Source organism: Corythoichthys intestinalis, chromosome 1, assembly GCF_030265065.1.
Source record: "Corythoichthys intestinalis isolate RoL2023-P3 chromosome 1, ASM3026506v1, whole genome shotgun sequence".
Taxonomy (NCBI): domain Eukaryota; kingdom Metazoa; phylum Chordata; class Actinopteri; order Syngnathiformes; family Syngnathidae; genus Corythoichthys; species Corythoichthys intestinalis.
In genome coordinates, this window is record NC_080395.1 from 4792935 (window position 1) to 4820893 (window position 27959).

The 27959-nt window shown below is 41.0% G+C and overlaps 1 protein-coding gene across 1 annotated transcript; it reads left to right on the forward strand.

Annotated features, from left to right (window-relative positions):
- The first annotated feature begins 565 nt into the window (after positions 1–565).
- Positions 566–27861, forward strand: LOC130927980 (NACHT, LRR and PYD domains-containing protein 3-like). Its single transcript, XM_057854145.1, has 8 exons — positions 566–647; positions 711–974; positions 1445–3359; positions 11347–11517; positions 11875–12045; positions 12398–12568; positions 22914–23084; positions 23158–27861. The coding sequence occupies exons 1-8, from the start codon at positions 566–568 to the stop codon at positions 23339–23341; spliced, it is 3129 nt and encodes a 1042-aa protein (XP_057710128.1). The 3' UTR covers positions 23342–27861.
- The last annotated feature ends 98 nt before the right edge of the window (positions 27862–27959 follow it).

Here is a 27959-nt window from a genome sequence, read left to right on the forward strand (position 1 = left end):
GGTTTTTGGGCTGTGGAACGAATTAATGGAATTATAATGTATTCCTATGGGAAAATCCTGCTCGACATACGACCATTTCGACTTACAAACAAGGTCCTGGAACGGATTAACTTCGTATGTAGAGGTACCACTGTATATACAGTGGGTTTTCCCATTGGCAGTGTATCAAATACTTGTTCTCCCCACTGTATATGTACCAAGGAGAACGTTTAAACTTAAAACATGTTGAATTATGATGTGAAATCCTTTTGGGCTGATCTTTGGATCTGGTCTATTTTGTGGATGTGTTTGAACAATCCAAATGTTCGCAAGCAATTTTTTAAAAATCAGTGTACCTGTGGATGCTGTGAAAGTTAGTTAAATGTTACGTTGCTGCCATTCTTCTGTGGATTTTGCACTAGCCAAGCCAGACCAAGCAAGTCAATTTTTTATGTTAATGGTTTATGTTATCAAATGTTTTATATAACTTGTCTACCAACTTTTTCTTTTGATGAGGTCTTATACATCATTTACTTATTTCTTGTTTATTCATGTGTGCAAAAAACACATTTTTTAGCAGCGTGCAATGACGGGGGCCCCAGAGAGATCTTGCTTGGAGACCCAAGAAATGCCACTGGTCACATCACTCAAATGGTTGACGAGCTCAAGTTTATAAAAGTTGTTGTCCGCAGATATCCGAGAGACGGTCACTTCGCTCACGCGTTGACAAGAAGGAAGGATGGCTCTGGACAGCAAGCGGAAGGAGCTGCTGTTGGGAACGCTGAAGGAGCTTGGGGAGGACGACTTCGAGGAATTCAAGTTCTTTTCGGACCTGCCTCAAAGCGTACAAGAAAACCCCCGCCGGGTGAACATTGCTAACGCGCTGGTGAAGAAGCACGGCGAGAATACTCTGGAGGAGACCATCAAAATTCTGGAAAAGATTGGTAACAAGAACTTGGCCGAGAAGTTGCGTCGCAACGTGCTGGAAATAAAAGGTTAGGCCCCAAAGTAGCTTCAGGGGTTAGAACACCGGTGACTTAGAAACTGTGGAAGTCAACCGTGAGACGAGTAAGAATTACTTGTCCTAAAATTCTGTTCTGGTCTGCATGAACCTCAGGTTGTACTGATTCAGTTGAGCCTCCATTCTCAAATGCTCCCCCGGGTGCTCCTTCTGCCCTGGCAGACAATCGGACTTTATCAGTTTTGATCAAAGCCAAAGACATTTGGAAAGCCTGTTTTTTTTGTAAAGCAGGATGTAGAGCTCCTAAAAAAATCATCAGTTTCACTTCTTAAGCTCATATTTCACAAAAGCAAGGGAGACTTTTAGCTGATGAACTTTCATTAAAAGTGTTTCTTTCTAGGTGTAACATCTATGCATTCATGTCTCTGGTGGCTGTGTGCCCTGGGGTTGTTTGCAAAGTTGTTGTTTTTTTGTCCATAATGGGTCACCCCTGCTCTCTTGCAGGCGCCGTCTTCTCCGTCCATGATGATGATCATATTGACAGATTGAAGGCAGACCTGCAAGAAAAGCTGCATAGTATATACAGCTTTGTTCCCGAAGGCAACACCGAGCACTGGCAGCAGCAGCCTCTGGCCGACGTCTACACGGAGCTGGACGTCACCTACGGGGCCGACGTCAGGCCCGACGAGCGACACGAGGTCCTTCAGATGGAGACGCGTACCTCCGCGGCCAAGAAGTCTATCCTGCCGTGCGATATTTTCAAAAGCCATGACGGGCAGCCGCGACCGATACGCACACTGCTCACCGTTGGCTTCGCGGGAATCGGGAAAACCTTCCTGGTTCAAAAGTTTGTGTGCGACTGGGCCAGCAGGAATAAAAACCAGGACGTACACTTCATATTTCCCTTCACCTTCCGCGAGTTGAACACTGACGAAGGGAAAAACTTTACGCTGGCCAAGCTCATCCGATGCTACGTTTGTGAGAGCAGGCACATGAGCGAGGAGACTCTGACCATTATATTAGATGACCTGCACAAGTCCGGGATACGGGACTACGAAAGCAGCCGGATCAAGATCTTGTTTGTTTTGGACGGACTGGACGAGTGCAAGTTCAAAATGGACTTGAAGAATGAGATGAAAGTAGACCTAGACGTGACGGAGGCCTACCCGCTGGAGATACTCCTGGCGCACGTCATCAAGAGGAACCTGCTTCCGTGCGCCCGGGTTTGGATCACTACACGGCCCGCGACGGCCCGCGATATCCCTTCCGACCTCATCGACAGCAGAACCGAGGTGAGAGGATTCAGTGATTCCCAAAGGCTGGAGTACTTCAGGAAAAAGTTTCAAAATGAGGAGCGTGTCGTTGAGCACATCCGGAAAACTCGCACCATCTTCATCTTGTGCCACCTGCCCATCTTCTGCTGGCTCACCGCCACAGTTCTTCAGGATCATTTGGACAAAGGGAAGGACGGAGAGCTGCCCACAACGCTGACAGACATGTGCTCGGAGTATGCTTTTAACCAGCTGGACAAGTCCAAGGAGAGACAGGCGACCGAGTACGCCGATTACGTGAAAGCGCTAGCAAAGCTGGCCTTTCACCACACTATGAGTAAGCAACAGATCTTCTACGAGAAGGACCTGGCGGACAGCGGTTTTGATTACAGACAAGCCGCAAAACACTCCGGAATATTCACCGAGGTGTTTAAGGAGGTCCGTCCGCTCAGAAGAAACCAACAGGGCAAGATGTTTCAGTTCGTCCATCTGACCATGCAGGAGTATATGGCCGCATTCCACGTGATGATTTGCCTGTTCCACGACAACAAAAACATACTGGATGATTCAGAGCATGCATTGGAATGTGCTCCCCAAGAAGAAGAACAATCAAATTTGTTAGAAGAAACAGAATCAGAAGATGGAGAAAAAGAATCAGAAGAAGAAACGGAGGATGAATGGGATTGGAAAATCACTGAGGTTCACCGGTCAGCTCTGCAGAAAGCCTCGGAGAGTGAAGGATACCTGGACATGTTCATCCGCTTCCTCCTTGGCCTTTCCTTGCCGTGCAACCAGGAACTAGTGGGGGAACTTCTGAAGGCTCCTCAGGACTGCAGGCAAAACAAGTCAAAGACAGTCAAGTTGATCAAGCAGAGAATAAAACGGAACACTCCAGAGAAGAACATCAACTTGTTCTACTGCCTAAACGAGCTGAAGGACGACTCTTTGCTGAAGCAGTTTCAGATAAAGAAAAATAGTTCACGAATAATTGACTGGGACGACATGCCAAATGACATGTGGTCAGCCTTGGTCTTCTTCTTACTGACAGACGACAAAACCATGAAGTCCTTTCGCCTGGGGTATTATTCCCCATCGCCTTTGGGGCTCGAGAAGCTGTTGGTGGTGGTCAAGGCTTCTGAAGAATCAGAGTGCGTGATTTAAAGTCTTTTTGAAGTAGGAAAGATCCAAAAGCACAATGGCGAATCCAAAAAGAAGTGCAGTGTTTCCCCTAGGTTTTTTTGAAGCTGTGGTGGTCGGCTGTATCGGAGTCAGATAGCCTCACCATGTCGTGCCACGGCGATTTTTTTTGTTATTTTCCATTATTTTTTCCTCCAAGAAGAAACATAACAAAGATATATTTTAAATATTTCATTAACTAGGCTAATGTTGTAGCTCTCACCTACGGTACATGTATGTAAAATGCATAGCTGATTACAGCTACGTTACCCTATGTAATTATGCGACTTTTTTTCTCGTAGCAATAGTACGACTTACATCTCGTAGTCACTCAGGGTTCGCAACCCAAACTGTTGAAAGAGCCATATTTGACCCCCCCAAAAAACCCAAAAACTGATACAGTATGTCTGGAGCCGCAAAAAATTAAAAGCCTTGTACAAGCCTTATAATTATCAATACTAGTTATATTAGCCTACTACAGAAATGACTAAGTTGGCTAGAAATACATAATTAGCCTTCATGATTCAATGTTTATTTTCCCTGCAGTGGATCCTATGGAGAATGACGCACCACGTGACTACTCTGTTGTACGATGCCACCACAAGTTTAACTTCATTACAATATTAATGAATTGAAAGAATGTATAAATGTAAATAAATATATGAATATATCCCCCCCCCCCCCCCCAAAAAAAAGCTCCGAAGCAGCGCTAAAGAGCCGCATGCAGCCCAAGAGCCGCGGGTTGCAGACCACCGTCGTAGTCCTCCTTTTTCCTTTTTATTTGACCCTCATGAGTACTACATTACCACAACAATAACAGTCCTTCTGTCAACTGACCCATTTACAGGACTGGGGGAATTCTAATTGCCGTGTAAAGAGTTTTACTTGGTTCGGTGAGAAGGTGAATAGTTTTTTTCCCCGTTGTTCGTGAACTAAATTTCCACACAAACGCACATCGAGGTACCATTAACTTAGCAAGGAGAGGTATGAGAGTCATTATTCGAGTGTCCCAGAGCTCGCGAAATTTGGAGGGGGGGTGGGCGCATTTTTTAAAGTTTCGTCAGCTGTAATTGTCTGAAGTTGGCGCGCTGGTGTTGTGCCGAAAAATAGCCACTCCACGTGAAATGTCCCCCCTGACGGGAGCGCGCACACGTCACTCGTACAAACAGCCTTTTCTTACCAATCGATGGGCACGGAAACGACGTTCTTGTACCGTGAATATGTATCATTTTACCCTGCTTAACCTAATAAATATTTTTCTGTGACCAACGCTCTGAAAATGGAGCAAGGCTTTATTTTGGGCCCTGCCTCTCCGCGCAAGTTCAGTCAAAGTTTGCTTTCCGTCCAAGACAGCCGTCCACCGCTCACTTTCGCCGAAAACTCCGATCCAAACTATTGTAATGCCCAGGATATGGGGAAGGAGAGATGTCTAATTGCTTACCCACTTTATTGTGGTAACAATAATAAAGAAAAACAATAACAAAATAACAGCGGGCTGCTACGACATGCGACCGCTATCTCTCGCTATCTCGCTCGTTCTCCCATTCTTCCTACTCGTTCCCCTTGCGTCTCTTAAGGGGGGCCTGCATAGTTACGAACATTACAATACACAATGAATAGGTGTCCGCTAAACTCCTCCCACTCGGCTGCCGCTAGTTTGAAGCGGCCTTAATTTTTTTTTTTTTTTTTAAACAAAATAAAATACATCTCATTTGCCAAGCGTGGCGGTTTTTATTTTAGTGTGGCGGTGCGCCACAATCTGTTGAATATAGGGGAATCCCTGAAGTGCAACAAGTCACAAAACATGATGACTCAACGAAACAAAACAACTGCAAATCACAAAACGGGCAAAAAAAAAAAAAGAATCTAAAAACAATTGCAACTAATCCGAAAAAGAAAGGAAATGAGCCCATTCACTCCCAAAGACGTGTTTGTACATGTTTTTGGAGCACTTAGGTTTGCTACCAAAGACTTATAGAAACAATCCTTCCTGTCCTTTCAACTAGCGATGTAGGATAATACATTTTTCAACCGATAACCGACAATTTCCTCCTCGTCCCAGCCGATGATCGATAATGTCAAGCCAATAATTCTATGAAATGGTAGAATGTCTGACATTGTGTAATGGTAAACATTTGGCAACAATTACTTTGAGTAAATACCGACGTATGTTGCACAAAAATGCTTTTAAAAGTGAGCCATTCCTACCATACAGTACATTTATGTAACATTACTACACTGCAAAAGCACACCTCCTTAAAACCAGTTAAATTCCCGTGTTTTCAGTCTAAATCTATTGGAAATAAGTGAAATTAACTGCCAGCGCTTCAAGTACATTTCACTCACTCACATTTCTTGAAATAAGCTTATTTTCAGCTAGCTATTTTTCTTAACAGCCTTATTTTAAGCAATACATTAATATATTTAATCCTAAAAAACATGTTTGTCAGAGATGTTCTTTATTCAAGAATAGATATGGTTCAAAACATTATTGGAAAGCATTTTTTTTCTTGATTTTGGCAAAAAAATGACCCACGTTTTTAGATGTATGGGCTTAATAAGAACAAATGGTAATATTTGCTTCAAGTAAGTGGAATAATTTGGCACATTCATCCGTCTTTAACACTCAAGATGGAGAAAAAATTATTTGTCTAGATTTAAGAAAAATGATCTGATGAAGATGTCATAAATAGACGTGTGCCGGTTACTGGTTTCAAGGTTTACCGTGGTATGAAAAATAGTGTTGCACCGATACCATTTTTTGGGCCCGATACCGATACAGATACCTGGCTGTGAAGTATCGGCCGATACCATTCCGATACCACTCTTTGCAAAAAAAGAAAAGAAAAGAAAAATGTTAAAATAAATAAATAATTAAACATATATATATATATATATAAGGGATGCAATGATAGTTAAGTCACGCTTCGGTATGATTTTCGATACAATTCAATTAATTAATTGCTCTGAAATAGAAAATACAACTGTTATTATTATTATTATTATTATTTTGCTAACAAGCAAAAATAACAGTGCCATCATATAAACAAGCATTTTAGTGCATAATATTTATGTGCTTACTTCTTACTGATCTGGTGAAATTTTGTATATAAGTGCAGAGAACAATCTTTACTGTTAGTAAAGTGGGGCACACTGTTGATAGCTGCAGCTCTCTGAGTACCATATAAGCAAAACATCCTATTTGTGGTCCGAGTTCATCTGTAACATGTACTGAATTAACAGTATTTGCAGCATTATCTATAGTCACTGGTATGGATTGATTTGGCCTGCTTAACTTCCATTCAGTCATGGCGGTTTTTAATTCATCAATGTACTGTACATGGACTACGCGTCGCTCTGGGCTCAAGCAGCTAATGGCATGGGATCTAATGTAGACATCTAGGTTGCGATTTGATATCTAGTGCAGGGGTTCCCAACCTATTCCACTAAGGCACACTGTGGGTGCAGGATTTCATTCTTACCAAACAAGATGACAACACTTTTTCCCCAATCTGGTGTTTTACAAGTGCAATCAGTTGATTGCAGTCAGGTGTGGCTTGTTTTAGCAGAAGCCTCATTGGTTCAACTGTCTCTGCTGGATCGGCTGGAACAAAAACCAGGACCCACAGTGTGCCTTGAGGACTGGGTTGAAAACCCCTGATCTAGTGTGTGCGCGCGAGAGTTGGCATGGGATCTAACATAGGACATCTAGGTTGCTATTTGATGATATCTAGTGTGCGCGCTGCGCCGCTAGAGTGTTTTCTGGCCAAAGAAGTCACTTCTGCTCTTTATTGCACAAGACCAGCATATGACAATCGACTTTCATAAACAGGACGAGTTTGAAGTACGGCGCTCTTAATTTGCCAGTCTTTGTTTATCATGAAACTATGAGTTTGCATAGTCTCCCACGGTATTAACCTCTCTGATCCCGTCAGCTCTACAACAGCTGGCGTTTGCTCACGCATGCTAATCGTTTGTGAATGTCATGCTAAATGAGCAGCGTAATAACACGGATGCGTTGTAGTTTACATCCTTAATATTGAAGACAAAGGTGTTAATTTCGTTTGGTAATTTTGTGATAAAGACACACAGGTGTCATGCATCGGGATTTGGGAAGTTGGCTAAAGTGGGGAGGACAGTACATTTGCGTTCGTGATGCAAGTAGATGGTATTGGCTCCCGAAATGTTGGTACTCGTCGATACCGATACCACCAATTCGGGCCGGATCGGCGCCCCCTGCCGATACTGGTATCGGTGTAACTTTAATGAAAACGTCACGGTTTCACAACCACTAAAATTTTCCGTCATACTGTAGAAAATGTTAGCCTAGTCTTATTTGGGAGAGCAACTTCGTCTAGGTTGTAAATCTCATGGCCACTGGGAAACAAGCTTGAATGAAGGGAAAAAGAATACCGTCAAAGATCGCTGATTGCCAGATTATCTTCCCCTAACCCAGTGCTTCTCAATTATTTTCTGTTACGCCCCCCCATGGAAGACCTAAATGTTTCGCGCCACCCCGAACTCTGCCGCCACTGTAAATAGTATCATTTGTCTATTACTATTATAAGTACGCCTCTGCCTCACATTGTATCCTTTTATTTCTATTAGAGAAAATAACAGATCAACATATAAAGTATAACTTTATTAACATTGTTTTGTTTGTAAAAGAAAAGACTTAACACGCATCAATTTGCCTGAATTAAAAAAAATAAAATAAAAAATCACATCCAAACTGTAAACATACACTCAAGGTACATTTTTGACCATTTGATACTGAAAAATAAAATCAGTAAATGCTAACAAATTCAAATTGATTAGAAACATTAACTCATGAGGACAATATGCCAAAAAATGTGACCGAAAAAACAAAACTGAATAGAAGGAAAAAAAAAAAAAGGGTCTTTGGACAGAAGGACAGTTTTTATTTTCGCTACTCCCAGTATCACCTCCAGTTTGCAATGAAGTGGGGTTATATTGCACTGAGCATGCTAACAGTGCTCACTGGTTTACTGATATAACACTGACAAAGCGGGACGATTGTTGGCCATATTCGGCATGTTTTCGCTGAAAAACAACCAAGCGGCTCATCAATGAGATTGGGGTCCAATGTCTTTAAGTGGCGTCTTAATTGATTTGGCTTCCGGCTGTCCGCTATAATCATTTTTAGACACAGTAAACGGTGGTCTTTCCTTGTCTATCACTGTATTAAATGTCAAAGGCAAATGGCCCGAAAAAAGCGCATTCTCGGCGACCGAGGGAGAACCGTAGGTGAGGGCGGTCGTCGTGTCGATCCCAAGCCGAAAATGGCACTTTTCGGGCAGACACGTGAGAACCGGCGAAGACGGTGGGTCACTGCATGAGTCCGGCCAGAAAACTGCGCACAGCTCTCCAGCTCTTCATTCATGAGTCTCTTCCGTGTGCTCTTGCTTACTTCAAAAATACCGCGCGCACTTTGAAAATGAGAGCGCCACTGCCACCCAATGAGTGGATGTGCAAGTATACTTTATTCTAGTACGGCAAAAAAAAAAAAAAAAAGCATGTTCCCTGAGGTCACACGCGCCACCCCTGGCATCGCTCTGCGCCCCACTATTTGAGAAGTACTGCCCTAACCAAAAATGCACGTTCGCTGGAAAAGGACTGGTCTCACTCCCAATGTTTTTTTAGATGAAACTGTTACAGAACAATATTGATATTTTAACTTAATAACTTTGTCTTTTTAACACAAAGGCATGACATGTAGACTCGAGTTGACACAATGGCTGAAAATGGCGAAACTACTTGAGCTTTATGCCCCCTCCAAAAAAAAAAAAAAAAAGTCATGCAGTAAATATTTTTTAATTTGGAAGTGTTTTTTTTTTTTTTTTTTAAATACTTTTTAGTTTTTAATAGCAATTATTTTTGTTCTTGCTCAAATCTTGAGCAAACGCAGCTCTGCCTGTGGATAGTCTATAAGTTCTATTCATTTTAATTTTATTTAAAATATGTTATTTAACAATGTATTCATGTAACAATTTGCAAATATGTTCTGAAAAAAAAAAAAATCCCAGTTTTTTTTTACCCATACATCTCAAAATGACACATTTTGGAGCGATAATTGCAATACTGTGATACCGTAAAACCGCAGTATTTTTGCCCAAGGTTATCGTACCGTCAAAATCTCATGCCGGCACATGCCTAGTCGGAAATATATAGTGTACTGAATGCATCACTGACTGGTTGACTTATTGTGAAATGTGTGTGAAATGATCATCTAACCACTGTGCCGGAATGATAAGCATGCTTACTTGGCTGACGTCACGTGTCCAAATGTCCGTGGTGAAACTGATGTGATCGGCATGCTTTTCACGAAGAATGGTGGAGGTACAGTGTAAACTGCATTATTTTTTCATTCGGGGTTTTGGCTCTCGGGTCACCTTAGTAAAAAAAACGTCTCTCGTCCGACCGAGACTGGCTCCTCCTCCCGCCTGTGCTCTTCAGTCCGTTCGGCCCCCAAATGAGCACCCGCGCCAGGCCTCGGTCTGGCCGTGGTGCTTAATGAGTTGAACCGGAGATGAGTGGGGCAGGGCTGCCCGAGACCGAGCTGCCAAAAGCAGCTCTCGATCGTCACAAGCCCCGTAACTTAGCTTAGTTTGTTTGTTTACGTTCGCTTTAGCCTCGTATTCGTTCCAAATATCTTTGTGATGTAGCTTTAATTGTCTGATCAGGTTAGTGGTGTTGCATGAGGACGCTTTTTCTTTTGCAGTGCATGTTTTTGCAGATGGCGAGAGAGCCGTTTGTTTCACACACGGTAAAATCAACCTACGCTGGTGACAGAGCCACCACGACATCCAACTACCTCAACCATGTCGCGTCACTCATGCATCAGGGGCTTCCGAGGGAGGAGGGGTTGAGGAGGCGGCGGTGCAGAATTGGACAAAACTGCTTCGACTGCGCACAATTGGAGGCCAAATCAAGTATCTAAATATCGGATTCCATTATCGGTTGAATTTTTTTTTTTTTATCTGTTATCTGAGTGACGTCATAATTGCCACTATCGGCCGATAATTATCGGTAACCGACATTATCGTGCATCTTTACTTTCAACTGTTTGTAACTGAACAGAATCTGCAGCTCTCCAGAACGCTACCAAAGGCGTATAGAAAAAGGAAATTACTCCTGATCTTCAACTGCTCACTGTAGAACGGAAAAGAGTCAAAAAATTTTGTGAAAAAAAAATAAAAGTTTGTGTAGCCATCAAACACAATATTCTGTAGTGCTTGACAAGTCGGCCAAAATCATCGCAAATGAACAAAAGACGATGTCTTCTGAAAAACTGCTGGGAGTGAAAGCGTTAGGAAACCGGAAATGGTTGGCACTGGTGCCGAAGTTGACTCGCGGCTGTTTGGACGAGAGGAAAGACGCATTTCGAGAGGTCTCTATATACCCGGGTCTCTTGCTTTCTTTTGATTTGATGATGGTTGTGTATGATTCATTGCGAGGATTTCATGCTGCTCACCGAGATGAACATTTTTCATTGCTGGCCAGCCTTAATTTCAATGTATAGGGCGGCAAAGGAAATGTTGCCCTGAAGTTCATCCTGAAACACTTGCAAATTCAGAATCCTAAAAGAATGTCAAATGCGTCGAAATTCCGAGTTTCAATCTTGAATTTAAAAAAAACAGCAACAACAAAAAACACATTGCGGTGGGACTAGATGAACGGCCTTGTTGACGACATCCGAAACAAATGAAGACTGCATCACAGTCAGCACAGGAGCGTCCCTGTTGCTCACATCCTCACTTGAAAATAAAATGCAAAATATCGATAAAACAATTAGTTTTCAGATTTGTCATTGGGTTTTGTTTTTTTATTTGTCATCTTGAATTACAATCTATGATTATTATTCAAGGCAGCGGACTAAAGTCAGCAGGCGTTATTTTTCACTCGCTCTCACGTCTTCCTCCTGCCTGTGTTCTCCAGTCTAAGAGAGTGTGGCCTGGACAAAGGCAGCTGTCACCTGCTGGCTTCCGTTCTCAGCTCTCCATCCAACCTGAAGCATCTGGACCTGTCCGAGAACCATCTGTCAGACGAAGGGGTGGAGATCCTCTCGAAAGGACTGGCCAGCCCAAACTGCATCTTAGAGTCCCTCACGTAAGGAGCTGCTCCTGTTGGTAATCTTCTGTGGTTCTGGTCGACCAATCAATAGAATCACTGCTATTATTAGCAAAAAAAAAACGATTCACTCAATGTGGTTGAACGAAACATCCTTATTGACGACATCCAAAACTAATAAAGACTGTCACAGACAGCACATGACCATTCCTGTTGGTGACATCATGACTAGAAAATACAATCCATCATATCGATAAAACGATAAATCAGGTTTTGTAATTTGCCTTTTTTTTTTGTCATCTTGAAATAAAATCTATGATTATTATTCAAAGCAGCATAATAAAGTCAGCAGGTTGTATGTTTGGCTCACTTCTTCAGCCTGTCTGTCTTCTCCAGTCTAATCGGTTGTAACCTGGACAAAGGTAGCTGTCACCTGCTGGCTTCCGTCCTCAGCTCTCCATCCAACCTGAGGCATCTGAATCTGAGCTGGAACGATCTGTCGGACAAAGGGGTGGAGATCCTCTCAAAAGGACTGGCCAGTCCACGCTGCAAATTGGAGTCCCTCACGTAAAGAGCTCCTCCTATTCATTATCTTCTGTGGTTCCTGTCGACCAATCAATAGAATCACTGCTATTATTAGCAAAAAAGAACGATTCACTCTATGTGGTCGAACGAAACAAACATCCTTGCTGACGACATCCAAAACATACTGTCACAGCCAGCACATAAGCGTTCCTGTTGGTGACATCATGACTAGAAAATACAGTCCATCATATTGATAAAACGATAAATCAGGTTTTGTCATTTGTCTTTTTTTGGTCATCTTGAAATAAAATCTATGATCATTATTCAAAGCAGCATACTTAAGTCAGCAGGTTGTATGTTTGGCTCACTTCTTCAGCCTGTCTGTCTTCTCCAGTCTATTCGGTTGTAACCTGGGCAAAGGTAGCTGTCACCTGCTGGCTTCCGTTCTCATCTCTCCATCCAACCTGAGGCATCTGGACCTGAGCTATAACATACTGTCAGACGAAGGGGTGGAGATCCTCTCGAAAGGACTGGCCAGCCCAAACTGCAAATTAGAGTTTCTCAAGTAAGGAGCTCCTCCTGTTCATAATGTTCTGTGTTTCCGAGTAATCAATGGAATCACTGCTGTTCTTAGCAAAAAGAACAATTCACTCAGTGTTGTCGTACAAGACAAATGTCCTTGTTGACGACATCCAAAATAAATGAAGACTGTCACAGCCAGCACAAGAGCGTTCCTGTTGGTGATTGAAAATAGAATACATCATATCGATAAAACCAGGGGCGTAGGTTTGGTCTCAATATTGGTAGGAATTAGTGATGCACGATAATCCATTTTTCAACCGATATCGATAACCGATAATTTCCTGCCCCTTCCACCCGATAACCGATAATGTCATACCGATAATTCTATTCAAATATGAATATAAAATGTTAAAGTATACAAAGCTCGAATGTTACTGTGCAAAAACATTTTTCCACATCAAATGTGAACAAGTAGTAAATTCCAACATCTAAACAATGGCAATGACATTGTGTAATGGTAATCTTTTGGCAACAATTACTTAGAGAGTAAACACCCAAGTTGCACAAAAATGCCTTAAAAATTAAGCCATTCCTAACATATATCACATTACTACACTGCAAAAACACCTCCTTAAAACTAGCAGAATTGGACAAAACTGTTGATTGAGCACATTTGGAGGCTAAATCAATTATATAATTATCGGATTGCATTATCGGTTGAATTTCGTTTTATCTGGATTATCTGCGTGACCTCATAATTGCCATTATCGGCCGATAATTATCGGTGACCGATATTATCGTGCATCTCTAGTAGGAATGATATAACAACACAACCTAAGTGTACAATACACTTTTTGCTGTGGACGGGACGTAAGACCAACCAGACTGTGTGAACGGCGGCCAAGGCTACATTTCTCACCATTAAGAATCTAATTAATTGATAGGCTGAATGATAAATGCAATATACATCGGTATTGACTGAGACTAGCTTGCACACTGCAAATTTACAGTATAACATGTTAATCTTTCTTCAATCTAGTCGAATAATTTTCTTCATCTTGTTTTGAATTTTAAAGGCTAGTTAACAGATGAATGTGTCAGATTCTTACACTTTGTGTATTAACATACAAAAATACAAGATTGTTTATCACCTCTTAACTATGGAGAAATGCAAAAAAAAATAAACATTTGTCTTAATACCACTCAAAATTGTCTGTATAAATAAACTAAATATAACAAAAATTCTTAGTCATGGAATAACAAAAATAAATAAAAAGGAGCCTTCCTTTCGGAAAAGCACGACTGCTTTTGTCCACAAGCACAGCCAAACTCAACAAAAAATGAAAGTATCCTTTGAGCTGCTTAAGATCACATAAGCAAAATAAAAACTGGGAAGAAGGGGGTAAACCTTGGTTCACTACAATTCTTCCAGCTGAGGAGAGTTCACTATATTTCTCTGTTTAATTAACGTTAGGATAATCGAATACAAATACAGGAGGACACTTCTCCTGAAGTATGGAGGTAGATTTGTGTCTTTATTATTCAATAAAAAAAAAAAGCTGCGACAACAACAAAAAAAGTCGCTTCAATCGAAATATATATTTTCAATTAAAAGAAAAAAAGTCACTTCGATAAAAAAAAGAAAAACGTTTTTGAATGCAAAAATAAATTTGAAACTCAATTGACAACTCATTTGACAACTTTTTGAATTTTTTTTTTTTTTTTGTACAACTTTTTTGATTGAAGTAACGTAGTTTTGCGTTTAGGCCACATTTTGGATAGGACATCTGTGTTTTTATTATTTAATCAAAAAATAATTTGCTTCAAACAAAAAAAAATATTTTCACAAGAAAAATCACTTCAATCAAAAATGAAAAATTTTCAATCATAGAAAAAAGTTTTTGAATGTGAAAAAATATTTGAAACTCGGAAATTTGCATTTGAACACTTCATTTTTCATTGAAACTGTTTTCTTTGATTAAAGTAATCCTTTTTGCGTTTGGGCCATATTGTGGGTAGGACATTAGTGTCTAAATCATTCAATCCCAGGAAAAGTTGCTTCAATCAAAAAACTATTTTCAATCAAAGAAAAAAATCATTTGCAAAAATAAAATTGCCCTTCCCTAAAAAAAAAAAACATATATAAATATATATATATTTGATTTTTTTTTTTTTTTATTGATTTTTTTTTTTTTTACTGAAGTGTCACATTTTTGGGAGACCAAAAAGTTTTGAACTCATTTATTTCAAGGACTAAAAGTTTTGAATGCCTTTTTTTTTTAAGTACAAAAAGTTTTGATTGAATCATTTTGACACAACGATCCAACTTTGCCGCTACTTCCGACATGTTTAAGTGACAAGTGACTCCGCCAATGGCGTAAGCCATAAAAGCATGATGAAGCAAGAATAATGGCCACCAGGGTTCCAGCCAGCCATCGGACTCGGCTCGGCTCGGAGCCTGCTGCTTAATGTGATTCAACACGGGAAGCTTGACCCGCTGCCCTGACGTGACGGATGGCAATCGGCGTTCAACCGGGGTGTCACGACGTGCCGGTAAATGGGTGTAAAGCCCCGTATCTTAAGCGACCGGCCGCCGGGGCGGGGATGTGACATCGGTATCTCACCGGAGTGCCTGCGACGGTACGGTGACCTGTCGCGGCACACTGGTGGGACCCCGAGATCCCCTCCTTGGAGGGTCCCGTTTCGCGGAATGGTCATCATGCTTTTATGGCTTACGCCATTGGCGGAGTCACTTGTCACTCAAACATGTCGGAAGTAGCAGCGAAGTTGGATCTTTGTGTGAAAATGATTCAATCAAAACTTTTAGTAGTTCAAATAAATGAGTTCAAAACTTTGTGCTCTACAAAAATGTGACACTTTAATATAAAAAAATATATATTTCAAATTTAAAAAATATTTTTCAAAAAAATATATATTTTAAGGTAAGGGCAATTTTATTTTTGCAAATGATTTTTTTCTTTGATTGAAAATTGTTTTTTTTTTTTTGATTGAAGCAACTTTTTCTGGGATTGAATGATCTAGACAAAAATGTCCTACCCGCAACATGGCCCAAACGCAAAAAGGATTGCTTCAATCAAAGAAAACAGTTTCAGCGAAAAATAAAGTGTTCAAATGCAAATTTCTGAGTTTCAAATATTTTTTTGGATACAAAAACTTTTTTTTTTCTATGATTGAAAATTTTTCATTTTTTATTTAAGTTATTTTTCTTTTGAAAATATATATATTTTTTTTGTTTGAAGCAACTTATTTTTTGATTGGATATAAAGACACAAATGCACTAGCCAAAATGCGGCCCAAATTAGGGCTGAGCGATATGGCCTTAAGCATGTATCATGGTAAATTGAGCAGAATTACCTCGATAACGATAAATGACGATAAATTCGCCCAAGCGGACTGTTATATAATTTGAAAATCTGAATAAATGCATGAAATACAGATTAACCGTTTCACATTGATTTATATACCAGCTTTCAATGTAATATATTTAACAATTGTACATGCAGTCTAAACATTAAGTAGGGTATGAAAACGCAAAGGGGGTGTGAGACATCAATAGAACCGTTATGTTCCAAGATAACAAATATTGATAAAGTTAACAAAAAAAATCAATCACATTAATGAGCAATTATCGAAAATAGATCGAAAATGACGAACATTTCCGAAAGTGTTCCGGAAACAGCCGAATGGGGCGGAGACGTCATAACAAGGAAACAAAAGGTCGAGGCGGGTGCCATCGTTGTTTATCGACGAGAGAGTTGCGTTCGTGTTTTATCAAAAAATCGCTAAAATGGTTCAAACCTGTCATGCTATGTGGTTTACAAATAGCCATTTGTCGCAATGTAGTACCCATGAGTTGCCGAACACGAGAAAAAGAGCTGGACTACGCAGACAATGAGTAAAGTTCGTTAGTGCTAAGAGGGCTAATTTGGCAATTTTACAAGGAAACGGGAACCTGACGAGCCAGAAGATGTGCCTACAACCTCAAAGAAAACAAAATTTATGCTACTTCCCAATCACTAAAGACCCACAAACTGCGAAGGAGTGAATTCGTGACCCGTATGTGAATAAATCGAGTGATTCGAGCATTTCTGTGGAACAGGAATATCAGCTTGTAGAGATCGAAAATCACGGCGACTTAAGCGTACATTTGAGACAACAACTCGACCGAAGTTCTGGATTAAAGTCATTTCGGAATATCCCGACATCGCTTGGAGCGCGCTGAAAACTGCTACAATTTCCAACATCGCTAGCTTGATGCTAGCTTCTCTCACTCTCCCATCTCGTCTCAACGAAACAAATTCAGCCCTCTCACTGATTCAGCGGGTGAGTTGTATTTTTTCCCTGCACTTAACACGACGGGGCTAAAAACAAATGTTATTTTATATTTGCTGTATTTTTCTGCCGCACATTGCCGGTGTTCTAACAAAGTTGGCATGCGCGTAACGTTAAAAAGGACCGCGAATGCAGCGATTCCTAAGTACACACTACAAACTTTCTTTAAAGAAAGGAATATTAACTTACATTTGCCATGTTTGGCGCACACAACAACTGCACGTAGCCCTCTCACTTAACGACTTCGCCGTGTCGTTAAGTGTTAATTTACGCCATTTCCGTGTTGCACATGTATGTTTGTGATGTAAATAGTTTTTTAGCACCATTGGATAACATTGAGAGTCCAACTGAATATAAAAGAGGGACACCGGTCCGTGAAAAAAAAAGACCCAAATCACACCGGGGACCCCTGCTCTAATCCCATTCATATTTGTGTCGGTTGGCAGAGCGAAACCGATGATAGCATATTAAATGATAATTATTCTATACATTACTTTATTTTGCGGTCACGGTGTATCAGCTTCACAAAAAGAAATGCAAAACATACCATTTGGTGTTTCGGGGTTTCATCAGTGTGATTGCTCCCCTCAATGATCCTTTCATTAGGCTGCATTGGCTTTCGTTTGGGCTCAAATTGATAACCCAAAACACCAAAGAAAGGTTCATAACTCTCTTCGTCACCATTAGAAGAATGTTCGTTACGTCAGATTTGTCGCTGCAACTAGAAACGTAATTGTCCGCCATCATCATCGCCATTCAGTACTAAAGCACCGAGCCGGTTGTTTCCTTGTTTTGATGTCACGCCCACAATCTGCCAGATTTCCGGGATCTCGGGGGCGGGTCTTTTTAGCTTGAAATTGACCCAAATTTCTCTCATTTTCTTGGTGTTGCGATGTGTGTAATTACACGAAGTGACATGATATGAATCCAAAAGGCATTCGTTTATGGATAAATGATGGAATATTAGCATTTCCCCAGGTGTTGACATACACTTTAAGTATATAAAAATTTATTGTAAACAATAAGAGTTCAAGTATGAACATTTATAACAACTTGTATGGCTTGAACAATGTACATTGTCAAAATCGATATGCCTGTGCAACCATGTCTTTGTAACACAAATGAATTACAGCTTGAACAGTACACTTCAAAAGACAATTTTTTGTTAATGGCTGCAGTGACATAATTACTCAACACAAGTGTTTACTTCAAGGTTTCAGGGGTTTTTTCCCAGTGCATTTTTTAATACATGCAAGCACACTAGGCTTGCCACCCGTCCCTTGAAATACGGATTCATTCCGTAATTGGATATTAAAAGTTGCGTTCCGTATTGAACCAATACGGAATGCAGTTTATTCCGTATTTCACAATTGTCCCATGGGGCGAGCCGCGGCTCTGGTTGCGGGGTGTGCCGGGTGGCGGTGCGCCCAGCCCATGCACGTCTGTCACCCCCCCCCCCCCCCCCCACACACACACACACACACCTCCTGTGCTCATGAGTGACCACTGAGCCAACAATAATGAACAAAAAGGGCAGGAGATATTAAAGACAGCAAGATAGTTATCTGCCTGCCCGCTGCTGTCTGCCCTGCACTGCGCTCCACTTCCGGGTTCGTTGCCTAGTTACCTCGCTCGCTCCGTTCTGGGCGTTTCAAAACAAAAATGTCTTCTTCAGCAGCAGAAGCTCAGGACACCCCCACCTCTTCCTCAAAAGGGGAAACGTCTCCAAAAAATACAGTGGAGTGGGAAGAGGGGAACCCGTGGCTTGATAGTCACTGATGGTGATTATAAAGCGAACTGCAAGGCAGGCAGGAAGGAAAGTTTTTGCAGCATCTCACAGAAGTATAAAACAGCACGCTTCATGGGAGCTCCACAAACGGAATATAAGATCCCAGAAGAGCCTTCGTCACAATTATTTGTACCTGAAATATCCCCTGAGCTCTATTTGGTATGTTATTATGCTCATGTATATGGATAATATATAGGCTATATTTATATTTACCTTTATACATCTTGCATTGATAGCATAGCTAGGCTATTTCAGTTGCTACTATAGTTAATTCTTTTCAGGAATGTTTTTTTTTTTTTTGGGGAAACATACATTTATTATGAATCAATATGGAATGAATTTATGTACCCATAAAGAACATCATATTTTGTTACGCTAACTAATGCTCCTCATTTGGAATCATTCCTAATAGATTAACAGCAAATATACGCTAAATAAATAGCCCTACTGCAGATATATACTATCTATTGATTGATTGCTAGTGAATTTCACATCATCCCACTCCTACCCTCTAAATTACTCCAGCTGAGGTGACTCAGGTATACCAAACAGTAAAACGTAGCCAACCAGAGCTACAGTAGTGCTGACTGTGGACACAGGCTCAATCAGAAGATTTTTATGTGATTCCAAAATGGTGAAGAAAACGACTTTGGGAAGAACAAAGCAAGAGGCACTGTTTAAACAAGTCCATAAATTGAGCAGGAAGATGCTTCCCCTTGCTGTCCAGTACTTCAGTCCAGAGTCTGGGCTCACCAACAAAATGCTGGACTTCATAGATAATGCAGACGAGTCAGCTGCTGGAATTGTAGCTCTCCTGTGACATTCCCTTTAGAAATTTGGCTTGTCGATGGATCATGTGACCGAATTCAGTGCCGACAACACAAATGTTAATTACGATATTCTCGACTTCGTTTTCACTAACCTGCAGAAAAAAAAAAAAACAATCTGCTGCAAAGAAAACTGCCATGCCCACATCGTGCACAATACAGTTTTCTCATCTAAAAATACATTTCTATGCATTTTAGGAGTTTGGGGGATGCCCCTTTTTTCGCCCGTAAGGCTTTGGGCGCAAGGGGGACGTCCCTTATTTCTATTTCTAAAAGGTGGCAAGCACACATGAACCCCAACACAGACACACACACATTCAAGCTATATTGATCTTCTGCAAATGAAATATTTAAGATTTTATGATGGGAGTAATGACACAGAATTAAGCACATACAGAAAAATAGCTTGGGCCATTAAACGGTCATCTTATAATTTTCACTGTTGGATTGTACTTTATGCTAAATGCTTTACCATCACAAAAGCTATCAGAGAAATCACACACAGAGATACATCATAACGCGACTTACTAATTGCTAGATGCAGTCCGTGCCCAATCCACTCATTAAGTTCAGCCGTTTCGACGAGGTGAGAACTGCTGTCCGACTCATCACATTCATTTGTAGAGTTAGCCGCTAGCGTTTGCCTGTGGCGTGGCTACCAGTAGAAAGCACTGAAAGCCCCCTCTCCGGAAATCGTGAGAACAAGGGAGGACAGCGGGTGAACGCCCGTCTGGATGCCGCCAAGACTCTACTTAGTGTCGGGTGAAAGTTTGGCTAACCTCCCATAAGCTGCACTCCATCGCGTTAGCCTACCGGGCTTCTGTTTGTTTGGCTTCCTGATAACCATGTGACTCCATACGTAAGCACGCTGACTACTTTCTTAAAGGGGAATGAACATAGCCGAACAACACAGCTTCAAAGTGGGATGAAAAGACTGTGTTTTCTTGTTTTATCAAATTACCGAATTCACCGACATGGTCAAAATTGCGTCGGCCATCGTGACCGCCCTGCCCTAGCCCAAACGCAAAACTACATTACTTCAATCAAAAAAGTTGTTTCAATCAAAAAAGGAAAATTCAAAAAAAAAGTTTTTAAATGCATTTTTTTCTTTCAAATTTATTTTTGCATTCAAACACTTTTTTTTTTTTTTTTTTGATTGAAGTGACTTTAATTTTGATTAGAAATATATATTTTGATTGAAGCGACTGTTTTTTGATAGAATAAAAGACACAAATCTACCTCCATACTGAAGCAGCTTCCTGATCAGTTTGGCAACTTCACACAGTTTAATGTAATGGTAATGCTAAACTGAGATGCACGTCGGACTTTCAGTCGCAAAATTAGTGCTGCGTTATCCCACCTTTTTTACTTTTGGTATTACTTACAGCGGCTGCCGGCTGGAAAAAAAACAGCTTCTAATTAGGCTAGTTTCATACCGCAGGTCTTAATGCACAATTCCAAGTTTTCGTCATATCTGTTTTTTTTGGCGTGTCCGTTCCGACTGCCTTTGTCCATTGAGCACATTCAAGTGTTACGCATGTGCATTAACTCGCAAGTCCGACAGGCGCTGAGCAAACGGACCCGCATGCGCAGAAGCATCAAAACAAATGACTACACATGCTGGCTATGCATCATTCTAGGGTGATCATATTGTTATTTCCAAAAAGAGGACACAAATAAGAGACATAAATAATCCCTGTTTAGTCTTATACTCAAAGTTTATATGGATTGATTGAACGCATGCACCGTATGTGTGTAGGTCGTGCACGCATGCACACACATACGGTCAGTTTGCCCTGACTCTCGGCCATGGAAGCGATACTGAAATAGAGTACTGCTCATTTACCACACAGAAAGAAAACCGAGAATTCTCAGCCTCGACCCGTGATTTTATTTTTTTTTCTGACTGTTTTCAAGCTCGCCTCTTCCCAGAAAGCCGAGTTCAAGCTAGGCGCTAACGCCTACGTCGCTGCCGTACTCCGTGCCTGTCGCTCTTTGCTGATGTAATTGCTGCATGAATTCCGACTTGGGAAACTTGACAGATCAGACCGCCGTCACGTTCTGGAAAACTGTGGGCCAGATCGGATTTAAACCACATAGGAAAGTTACCTAGATCGGATTTGAAATGGTCCACTTCTATGCGACTTCTTCCATTCAGACCGTCAACCTAATGCCTCACTCGAGTCACTAAACAATCAATCACTAAACACTAAAAAATCAGATTCATGCATTAAGACCTGCGGTATGAACTTAGCCTAATATCCCTCCTCTTCGAAGCGGGTGGAGGAGGCGGACGCATGTCGACATGTAACGTAATTCTGGACTGTGAGAGAGTGGGAATCATCAGCCAATCAAACGCGCGTTTGAGGAAAAAAACATGGACTGGCTCATTAACAAGTGAGGGGTAAATGTAAGTCTGATAATAATAAAAATAATTCACTTAATAATGGTAGGGTCAATTCTATCGTTACATCATATAGGAAGTAGGAGTGTCAAACTTTAAACTTTTTTTAATCGAGTTAATTACAGCTTAAAAATTAATCGCAATTCAAACCATCTACAAAATATGCCGTATTTTTCTGTAAATTATTGTTGGAATGGAAAGATAAGACACAAGATGGATATATACATTCATCATACGGTACATAAGTACTGTATTTGTTTATCATAACAATAAATCAACAAGATGGCATTACCATTATTGACATTCTTTCAAAGCGATCCATGGATAGAAAGACTTGTAGTTCTTAAAAAATAAATGTTAGTACAAGTTATAGAAATTTTATATTAAAACCCCTCTTAATGTTTTCGTGTTAATAAAATTTGTAAAATTTTCAATCAAAAAATAAACTAGTAGCCCGCCATTGTTGATGTCAATAATTACTTACACAATGCTCATGGTTGCTGAAGCCTATAAAATCATTGCACCCAAGCGCCAGCAGAGGGCGACAAAACCCCGAAAAACACAACAAGTACACATTTCACTGTGCTGTCATTTTAATCTGTCTGAGCGGGGCACTTGGGCATTAATTGCGTCAAATATTTTAACATGATTAATTTAAAAAATTAATTCCCGCCCATTAACGCGATCATTTTGATAGCCCTAATAGGAAGACAATCTATATGAGCTATATCACTGAACACATTATATATTGCAAATGAAGTTGCTTAAAAGTTGGTAGGGACGATTTGAGCATCCTGAAAAGTTGGTAGCGTTTTGTCCCTACCATCCCTATGCAAAGCTACGTCCTTGGATAAAACGATTAGTTTTTTCACATTAGTCACAGGGTGGTGTAAAGTGCTGTTATGTTTGTCATTTTGAAATATGATTTATTATTATTATTCAAGGCTGCATACTAAAGTCACCAGGCGTTATTTTTCACTTGCCCACAAGTCTTCCTCCTGCCTTTTTTCTCCAGTCTAAATGATTGTGGCCTGGAAAAAGGCAGCTGTCACCCGCTGGCTTCCGTTCTCAGCTCTCCATCCAACCTGAGGGATCTGTGCCTGTCCGATAACAAAGTGTCGGACGAAGGGGTGGAGATCCTCTCGAAAGGACTGGCCAGTCAACACTGCAAGTTAGAGTCCCTCAAGTAAGGAGCTCCACCTGTTGGTAATCTTCCAAGTTCCCTTCCTGACTTCACGCAGTTATATCATTTGTTGCAGGCTGGACCAATGTACAATCACCAATAAAGGATGCGTTTTTTTGGTTGAGGCGCTCAAGTTTAACCCCTCCCATCTTCAAGTACTGAACCTGAGTTCAAATGAAATAGGAGAAGAAGGAAAGCAGGTCTTATTGGGCGTCAAAAAGGATCCAAGATATCGCCTGGAGACTGTCTGGTTAGATTAAAACAATGTTGCTTGTCGCAGTGTTCAGGGTTTGCGCTAGAATTTTTTGAAGCTGTGGTGGTGGTGGGCTGCATCAGATTCAAACAGCGTGCCGTGGTGCAATTTTTTCATAAATGGGATTTTTTTCTATTTTAAAACAACATTTATTTTTATCCCAAGAAGAACCACAACCAAGATATATTTGCAAAGTTTGCATCCTGCCTGCACTTGATTTTTAAAAGAGTTTGAGGGCTCTTTCATGATGGAAATCAGCAATAGGTGGTCCATGTATAGTCAATGTGATGCGTGCTACCAGATTGTCCCCAGCCGATTCCTCAGGCCTGTCTTCACCTACATACAAAAAAGAAAAAAAAAATTAGATATCGGAAATGACATGAAAGACACACGCGCATCTCTAACTTACATACACATAAACTGGATTAGCCATCAGGACTACAGTGTTTCAAATCCATGTTTTCAAAGATTAGCCAATTCAATTTAAATCAAAACTGAAGTGTCTTTGAGGGAGTTACTTTTCTGATTGTTATAAAGTTGCGACGTCGCCTCCTTCTCCTTAGGTGGCGCCATCCTCGGCAATTTATTAAAAATGTTAACATTACATCCGTCCTTCTTGATTCCACAACAGCTCTTGGGATATGTAGTCTTTGGTGGTGCTTTCGGTTTTGAAAAAGGACAAGAAATGATGGAAATATGGACATAAACACATGGTCCATGCAGCGTTTTAATACTTATCCATGAATGCAATAAAAATCAAATGACATTATCTCCCGTTTTACGTGACTTGAAGTAAAACCTGACGTGGACCTCAACTTACGCACTTTCAAATGAGACCATGCAGTTGCACGTGGGTGACGTGACTACAGCCTGACGAAATCTTTTTTTAATATTTTGAGACAATTTGATTATATACAACAATTTGGCAAAGCGCAGATGACAAGAAATTAGTCTTTTAACCTGCAGTTTAGCCACTCCTGTCATTATAGCGCTCTAGCGCCTACAGCTGGGTGGTGACGTCAGCAGAGTAATGATTTCAGCTGATTTAGAACTCCGCCCATTGAGGGGGAAGCGTTAGAATGAGGAAAATGCGACTGAGAGCAGCAAAATGTCATCACTGTTTTAATCTCTCTACTCCAATATTTTTTTTACAGGATATTCTTTTTATGTAACTATTTTCCCCCAATTGCTAAATAAATGGTATGTTCGTGACAAATAAGTCTTGTGCCAAATGGAATATGAAATATTAAAAATGTATTTATTCAGTACAGCAGGGCTAAACTACTGCATAATGGTCAAAACTGCCGACGTCTTAAACCTCCAGAACGGTATTTTATGCCACCGGAGTTTGTCCGGCTTTCGTCATTTCCCTGTCCCGGCTTCGGAGACTGAGCAAAGAGCGTAAAAAAAACAGGAGGCGTGACAGCTAGGCAACATGCTAAGCCGAGCCAAGCGGCACTTCCAAGTCTCTTTCTCGCCTTTCGAAAACGAAAACTCAAACAAAACTACCCCGGCACGTGTCACACAAGGCAGCGGGGGTGATTGTCTTCACCGATCGGCAAGCCACCGACAGCAAGCGAGTTTGGGCTCGTCGTTCTGCTGGGACCCCAGCAGCCAGGCAGTGCTGGTCGCCGGGGGAGCAGAGGGAATGAACGCAGAAAATAGCGCATTCTCAGTGGACAAACTGGCCGACGTCTGCCCGATGCCAAGCCAAGGATAGCCTCTATAGGCGGGCTTGCGAAGAGGACCGAAGGGGGGTGGAAGTCTGGACACAATCTAGAACCGCAAATGAGAGCCGGCAACTATGGTGTGCGACAAGCCGCTGGTTGCTGGCCGAGTGGCCTTCTTGGTGGACGAAGAGCATTATCACCCACAAAATGCAAACCTCCTCCTTATTAAAACATGTGCCATGATCCCAGTGTTTTACAAAGGTATCATTTTCGTAGCACGGGATTCAAAAAATTGACTTAATATATCGTTCGCTTCCACACGCATCCTAGCGGTCCTTTTCATTCAGAAGCATGAAATACCGCATGAAGTATGAAATAAACATGCTTTTTTGTGTCACGGGCACTTGAAGTTGAAACAATACAATTATGATGAATAAAAATAATCGTTTCACAAATCTTAATACTTACCTTGATTTATGTGGGACAGCCAGGGCTTGAACTTTTCCATTTCTGTCCATGTTGGCTCCCAGCTAGATTGCCTGTGTTCACTTTCATTTCTCCTTCCCTGGACTTAGTTTGTCTTCCTGAGCTGAGTCTCAAGCTGTGATCTTGCATCTTTCTGTTTTGGAACACTTTATTTATTACCATTTGGTTATTTCTACTCCTCATTTCACTAGACTGTGGCAAATGCGCTACAAGGACGCGACGATTCAGGCCATAGACATGCCATAAAGAACTTAGACGTTATGTCCAATGTCCATATTAAGGTCGTTTTCAATGGCTCAAAAACCAGAATTACATTCATTAAATTGAAAGAACTTTATGTGGATTTTTTTTTTCATGATTTCCAACTCCGCGTAGTCGGCGTTGACGTCAGGCGCAAGTTTACAACAGGAGAACCGATGTGATTTTCAAAATAAAGCGTGTAAAGGAACAATTTGCATTTGACGTGCTCTTTCAGATGACTAATGGCAAATACTGCGTAATTAATTAGCTACAGTATATATATATATATCAGGGGTCGCGTTAACCGGAAATTTTCCGTCGTTGACCGGTTTTTTAAAACGGTGACGGAAAAAACTGAAGTCCGTCAGTCATTTTGACAGGTGGCAATTCACACCCCTGACCACAGGGTGGCGAGTTAGCATATTAATTAGCTATTGTCTCTCTTAATGCATGACGTCGTTGGCTATTCTGTCAGAATATTGTAGCGTAACCGGGGTCTGGCGGCGGCACCGTGATTGACACATCAACACGAGGTTCTTATTGGTGCACCCGGTGTGCCAGCGCGTCATCCAATTGATGGACAAGATTGCCGCTTGTGTATAGACCCCAGTCACATGACGTCACAACTCCGCCCCCCTGACCAGAGCCGCCATATTGTGTGTCAGCCCGTCATGTTTATACATTACTGCTACGCACATGCCTCCTATTACGGCGTGTTTTTCTGCTCGTTAATATTAATAATCAAAATGGTGAAGGCGTGTGTGGCGGTTGGTTGCTGTAACAGAGAAGATAGACGGAGAGACTTGAAGTTCTACCGTATTCTGAGGGACGCGAAGATGAGAGCGAGATGGACTGCTGTAATTCGACAAGAAATCTGGGCACCAAACGATCACCACAGACTATGTAGTAGTCTTTTTATATCTGGTAAGATGCATTTAATATATATTTAGAAGATTTTGGGCTGACAACCACAATTAAGATCATTGTGTGACGTTGGTGATTGGGGTCTCTATCGTTGCCTCCTTTTCTTTGGGGGCGGAGTTGTTGGCGGTAAGCAGAGTAAAAAGGGAGAAAAATACCACGACTTCCGTGTCTAATTTTTCGCCGCCAAGCAAGCGTTACAATATTAATTAAAAATGAATGAAAACTAAATACAGTGGTACCTCTACATACGAAGTTAATCCGTTCCAGGACCTTGTTTGTAAGTCGAAATGGTCGTATGTCGAGCAGGATTTTCCCATAGGAATACATTATAATTCCATTAATTCGTTCCACAGCCCAAAAACCTTCACGTTCCACAGCCCAAAAACCTTCACTAAATCCTTAAAAAATACTGCTGGTACTATTACAAATGGCAATTACACATAGCAAAACAAATAAATTATAAATCAAAATCGGAATAATAATAATAATAATTCCTGTATTAATGTAACGAATCGGGTTCTAATGTGGCGGACGTTTTTTGCTGACCCTGAACGCACCGCGGGGCTCACGTGCCAGAGACAGACCGGTGAGCTTGAGTTTCACTTTCACTTTGAATGTTTTCTTGAGACCACCTCAATTGCGGCAGACCGAAGGTGTTTTTGTTTTGAATAAGTTGTGAAATAAATGATAAAAACGTGGCGAAGTTGGCGATTTCTCTGGAGATGTTACCACAAAAGGAATTGTCAGCTTAACTTATAAAGACTGGCGAACGATGGTCGGAGGAGGACCGTGGAGATGTATTTTTGAGCCATTTCACGGATGCCCACCCTACGCTCATATTTTTCTGTCATTTGCATCTTCATTTAGAAGGTAAGCGTCAACTTTTTCTTTGTTTCACCACCTGTACCAACCTTTTCTGAAACCCGTGTTGATTTGTCACACAAGAAAATCCGCCGTGCATTCGTCTGCGGTGCTGCCATTGTCGTCGTATTTCGAGCATGTCGTCGGATGTAGAAACAAATGGCGAGTCAAATTTTACGTCGGATGTCGAAAAGTTCGTGTGTCGAAGCGATCGTATGTAGAGGTACCACTGTACTATTGAATATGTCATCATTATCATTTTAAAAATTTAAGTGACGGGTAAAAATAGACTGACCGGATTTTTATGACCCTGTCAGTCAAAATGACAGACAACGAAAATGTCTAGCGCAACCTCTGATATATATATATATATATATATATATATATATATATATATATATATATATATATATATATAATATATATAAATATATATATATAAAA

Excerpts from the sequence above, each read along its gene's own strand:
- LOC130927980 (XM_057854145.1), top strand. The coding sequence starts at position 566 with ATGACGGGGGCCCCAGAGAGATCTTGCTTGGAGACCCAAGAAATGCCA. Across the intron at positions 648-710 it reads CAAATGGTTGACGAGCTCAA|AAGGAAGGATGGCTCTGGAC; the intron begins GTTTATAAAAGT and ends CGCGTTGACAAG. Across the intron at positions 3,360-11,346 it reads AAGGCTTCTGAAGAATCAGA|TCTAAGAGAGTGTGGCCTGG; the intron begins GTGCGTGATTTA and ends TGTGTTCTCCAG.